The 5,611-nt window shown below is 35.4% G+C and overlaps 1 protein-coding gene and 1 pseudogene across 1 annotated transcript; one reads left to right on the plus strand and one right to left on the minus strand.

The window, feature by feature from the left end:
• The first annotated feature begins 1,874 nt into the window (after positions 1–1,874).
• LOC110919952 lies at positions 1,875–3,121 on the plus strand (annotated as a pseudogene).
• Positions 3,122–3,479: 358 nt separating this feature from the next.
• LOC110919951 (TMV resistance protein N-like) lies at positions 3,480–5,307 on the minus strand. Its single transcript, XM_022164198.1, has 6 exons — positions 5,101–5,307; positions 4,635–5,006; positions 4,423–4,536; positions 4,219–4,326; positions 3,987–4,097; positions 3,480–3,890 (listed from the first exon to the last, which is right to left on the minus strand). Exons 1-6 carry the CDS (start codon positions 5,305–5,307, stop codon positions 3,480–3,482), a joined length of 1,323 nt encoding a protein of 440 aa, XP_022019890.1.
• Positions 5,308–5,611: the final 304 nt, after the last annotated feature.

Below are 5,611 nucleotides of genomic sequence, written 5' to 3' on the forward strand. Positions count from 1 at the left end.
TGAAATAAATCATAACTTTTACCTAGCTCACTTTTGATATGCTTGTATTCATATCTTTATTATGAATTGATAATGCATGTAATTCGGATGGAACTATAGACATTTAATTTTAATTGTTGGTTTCATTTACTATTAGACTATTTGTGTGGAGTCCTGCTTCATCCCACATTATGCTCTAAATATAATTTTGTTTGGAATGATTGGGAAAAGTAATACATATTCTTCTAAAAATAGAAATTCGTAGGAAGGGTATCAAACGAACTTTGACTGAACTCATTCAAACAATATTGAGACCGTCTCATCAAACCCTACGATATTAGATTTTAGGTTCTTGCTTTTGAATTTTGAATTTTTAGCTTGTAGATTTTATAGTTTTTGTTTAGATCGTTGTGTCTTTTTATCTGACATTGTGTTTTATTTTTATTTTCGCCATTGTGTCTTTTTTTCGATTCATTGTATCTTTTTTCCGAGTCATTATGTCATATTTTACGATCTGTTGTGTTATATTTTACAATACGTTATGTCTTTGTACACTTCGTAGATTTAGGAGATTTTGTAGTATAGCATTACCCTTGAAATAATATCATAATGTGGAAAGTCATTAGAAGTTGTAAATCATGTGACATGTTTGAGCACGACGATAACAATGATGTAAATTAGGAGTAAAATAGATTGTTATTAAAAAAATCTATTTACAAATTGATTAAATATTTAATAGAATGGTAACCAATTTTTAGAAATATTCTAATCAGGTAACTTAATTTTTTTTTTTTATTCTGACACTGTATATATGTTTGTTTTTATAGCCTTTAATCGACTGTATAGTTTCAGATCATTTTTTCTTCAATTTCAGATCGCCTTCTTTTCCTTCTGGTATGCTTCTTGTTTTATCGATGACAAATTTTTTAAGTTCTATGAAGCTTAATTTAATAAATGTTTCGTTTGCGGTGTGTGCATATAATGTATATATGTGTGGACGCTCGAGGGCAAAAGTGAAATTGCACTAACTTTTAATGTTATTTTACTACTATCGTGAAAATAACGTTAAAAGTGAGGACAATTATCATGCAACATGTGGTGGCGTTGATAGTAGAAAGACACGGGGGTACATACACCAATTGCTCTATCCTGATTGCTTGCTGAGATGCTCTCCAGCTAAGCTAATTCGACGGTTAAAGGTGTTTTCCTGTCGAATTTCTCCGGCCATCTCACTTTACAAACGCCTCCGGTGTACAATGACTGGCGATTAAATGGAAGCTTAGATGTTACGAATGATAATGAAGGTGTTTTTAGAGAGAGAGAGAGAGAAAGTGGTGAATGATTGAAGAAGAGGTATATATATATGCTTTGAATTTTGAATCTGGAGCCCAAATTTTGAATTTGGGTAGAGGTTTAAGGCAGAGGTTTGAATTTTATATAGTTTGAATTGGTGGCATTTGTTTGCTCTTTTGTATATGTGGGTAGACCTTTGAAAAGCTGATTGTGGGTCAGACTTTGAATTTTAAAGTGTTTTATATATTAAGCTTTATGATGCCACTATGGCTCTCTGTATGACTGCCACCTCAGCTTTGAAATTTGTTGGACAGCCTCAATGACTGCCACCTAAGCCTTGCTTATGTCACTCAGATTTCTCCTTTTTATAGTAAAGATAGATAGATGATGAATGTTACATACCAAACGAGAGAACTCAACCCAAAAGACTAGTTTGGTGGGTGAGAGAGCTCATTTGGTATATAAACCCCACATCAGTTGCCCAAACAACCGATGTGGGACAAGTCTCATACCTTGCAATTGTATTAGTCCATAACAATCGACCCTCCTTAAGGGCCAACGGCCATGTTGGTCACGGCTGGCTCTTTCCAGGCCACCACTCCATGGGCCACCACTCTGAGCCTCGTTGGTCACGACCACATTGGTCACGGCCACGTTGGTCACGGCTGGCTCTCTCCAGGCCACCACTCCGTGGGCCACCACTCCGTGGGCCACCACTCTAAGTTCTGGCTCTGATACCAATGTTACATACCAAACGAGAGAACTCAACCCAAAAGACTAGGCTGGTGGGTGAGAGAGCCCATTTGGTATATAAACCCCACATCAGTTGCCAATACAAAATACAACCGATGTGGGACAAGTCCCATACCTTGCAATGGTATTATTCCATAACAATGAAACCCTAAAAATCGTCCCCAAATAGAACGGACTTACCTAAAAACCACATACAGTAGAAACTCTATAAAATAATACACTTGGGACCACCAACATTTATTAATTAATATTTTATTAATTAATAGTAGAATACTTAGTTTACAAACACCTTTCAAGTTTCCACTTAATTATTGTATACAATGCATGTATATCAAATGAACGGCCCAATTTGCTAACAAACGAGCTTGGATGACTGGTGTGTTATTTGAAGAATATGTTCGCCAACTTGATAAAAAATGGTTGGAAGAAAAATTCTCTTGATTGTGGATAATTGCCCTGCTCATCCAAAAATTATTGAAGGATTACGAAATGTTGAATTATTTTTCTTTGCCACCAAACACAACTCAAAAATTCAACCTTGTGACGCGGGGATCATACGAGCTTTTAAGATGCATTATCTTCGTCGATTTTATAGAAGTCTTTTGGAGGGTTATGAATTAGGGGTTCCAAATCCAGCAAAAATAAATGTATTAGATGCAATGAATCTTGCAATTTCAGCATGGACTATGGATGTTCGTGCAAATACAATTGCGAACTGCTTTCGTCATTGTAAACTTCGATCAACAGTTTTGAGAACTCAGATGAAGGTGGTGAAAGCACTCAAGAACTCCAGAATTTGATCAAAGAGTTGGGTTATCGCAATGCAATGGATGTCGAAGATGTTCTGACTCACCCAGAAGAAAATATAGTTGCACAGTTGTTGACGGATGAAGAAATTATTGAAAGCGTTATTGGAATTAATAAAGATGATATCGATGAAGAAGATGATGAAAGTTCTACAATGGAGCCCCCTTCGCGAAACGAAGCTATTAAAGCGGCAATCACATTGAACAATTTCTTGTTGAGCTATGAGAAAACAACACCAGAGACGAGATTCAAGGGGAAATTGATTTCAAGAAAAACAAAAGACAATTGAGTCATTTTTTAAGAAACCTTCATAAATCATTCATGTAATATGCTATATATAAGGAATTATTAATTTATATTTTATATGGGGTCTAAAGAAATTATCAAAAATGTATTATCTTATCATTTTAGAGAATTATTAATTTAGCACACAATCCCCGAGTCGGGACCGGCAAAAAATATTATCTTAGAGAGTTTATTAAATAATCAAGTATTAATTTATCGAGTTTCTACTGTAGCTTGCAATCAAATATCAAATTTAACAATTTATATATACGAACTACTGATGACATTCTGAAAACCCTCAATGAATAAATGTGTGAGTTATGCCAGTATTCCGAACATTTACAAATTGTAAACATTTCAACTTACATTCTTAAATCAATGCAAAATTCAAGATCTAAATTCTCCAGAGATTCTAATTGGTGAACACCCTCAGGTAACTTCTCAAGACGCTCACATCCTCTAAGAAGTAGTGTATTGAGATGTTTCAACATACAAATGCTACCAGGAAGATGTTTAACCTTTGTACAACTTAAATCTAGGTATTCTAAACATTCCAATTGGCCCAGATTCTCGGGCAATTCCTCTATGCAAGTGTTTCGAAGGTTAAGAATTCTCAATTGTTGTAAACTGCAAATTGATGATGGTACTTCAATATTGCGATTGTATGAAAGATTCAGGACTCGCAAACTATTGATTGAGTGCCCTGTGATTATATAATCTGGGAATTTCTTCAGTTCTAAATCACCTATATCAAGACACACAAGAGATTCCATCTGCTCAATAAAAGATGTAGATTTCAACCTACAGCAGCTATTTAGGATTAATAAGACAAGACTTTTTAGACATCCACCGTGCACGTCAAGTTCTACCAAATCAAAACACCATTTTAGATGTAACCTTTGAAGATTGGGTGTCAGCCCAAGGTCAAGCCTTTTGAACCTTGTATCATCCAAAATAAGTATTTTTAGCTTCGTCATAACCTATTATAAGATGTAAAGAGATAAACAAAAAGAGTGAACACATGTTTGTGTGATAACTACCCAATAGATATACATACAACATTATAACGAATCATACAAAACAGTCAATCAACCATATTACCTTTCCCCCTTCCCAGAGTTGTATGATATTGCTGTGAGACATGAAGCTCAACAAGATTATTTGCTTCAAATGTTTCGGGTAAACACCAATGAGGGTATTGGTACCACTCTAGATATTGTAACAAATTTGGAAGGTACTAGCGAGCAATGTCATGTTTCCAAAGACGTCCATAAATAAACCAAAACAAGTTCACAAGGCGATCACATAATTGGTTATTGTCTTCCACAATAAGGCTTCTAATTTCTTCATATTTCCAAGACCTTCCAAAAAAATAGGACGATTGATTTTCGGAATTATACATCTTGTTGCTTCACTTACCTGTAATTCAAGAACAACAACAATCATAAAAGTAGTGTTGTAACGAATGAAAAATTTGAGAGCTTCATCACCACCTTACTAATAAAATGGATTCTTACCGAGTTACCAGCCAAGACTTGTTCGATGTCCTTTTGAATCCATAATCGGCTATGTTTGTTCGGATGCTCACGGCGTACAATATTCTTGCCCATTTCTACGAGCTGGTCATGCATGCCTATGGTTACACTAGGAAGTCCTTCTAAAGTTATTTTTGAACTTATTTCTAAAGTTATTAGAGATTTATGCTTAAGAACTCTTAAACCATGTTCAGCATCAAATCTGCAACTTTCAAGAATCCTTATTGCATCTTGTAAATCCAAACCTTGAAGGAAGCATGCCACATCAAGGAATATTTCCTTATGATCATCCTCTAGAATTTCATAACTTACTTCCAGTTTTCTAAGAGTATCCCCCAACGGAATTGGTTTGTTCTAGTAATGTATATACCCATTGGACATCATCTTTACCACATAGATTTGAACCCAAAGTTTTGATTGTTAAGGGAAGACCAGCAGCGTAACTTACAACTTCACGTGAATACTTTTCATACCCTTGAGGGGGAATATCTTTCCCGAATGCATACCTACTGAAGAGTTCAACTGCTTCCTCATCCGATAAAAGACCGACATCATGTATCCATCTCACTTTATGCTCTTTGAGCACCTGCTCATCTCTAGTTGTAATAATAATTCTACTTCCTGGCTTGAACCAATTAGTATCACCAGCTAACATCTTAAGTTGGTCTATATTATCCACATCTCAATGTGACACCCGGCTTTTCAGGCCGTACCGTACAATTGTAACACGCGTTGTGAATAGGTAACATGTCACACCCCAACCGATGGCGGAAACATCGGGATGAGACGAACAAATTGCTCAAAGCATCATAACACTAATGTGACAATATAATTAACATCAAATTTCATAAAATACTAAAATGGCATACATCGTTCAAATCAATCAAACAAGAAACAATTATTCAAACATGATTTATTTTGTAGGTGAGTTTCTAGTCCACCCTAAACTTGTTTCTTCA

Source organism: Helianthus annuus, chromosome 16 (assembly GCF_002127325.2).
Source record: "Helianthus annuus cultivar XRQ/B chromosome 16, HanXRQr2.0-SUNRISE, whole genome shotgun sequence".
NCBI classification, from domain to species: domain Eukaryota; kingdom Viridiplantae; phylum Streptophyta; class Magnoliopsida; order Asterales; family Asteraceae; genus Helianthus; species Helianthus annuus.

What these genes read in the sequence shown, in the direction of transcription:
- LOC110919951 (XM_022164198.1), bottom strand. Translation starts at nt 5,307, where the DNA reads ATGTTAGCTGGTGATACTAATTGGTTCAAGCCAGGAAGTAGAATTATT. An exon ending in AAAAGTATTCACGTGAAGTT is followed by an intron (nt 5,007 to 5,100) that starts GTAAGTTACGCT and finishes ATACATTACTAG; the next exon opens with AACAAACCAATTCCGTTGGG. An exon ending in AAGTCTTGGCTGGTAACTCG is followed by an intron (nt 4,537 to 4,634) that starts GTAAGAATCCAT and finishes CTTGAATTACAG; the next exon opens with GTAAGTGAAGCAACAAGATG.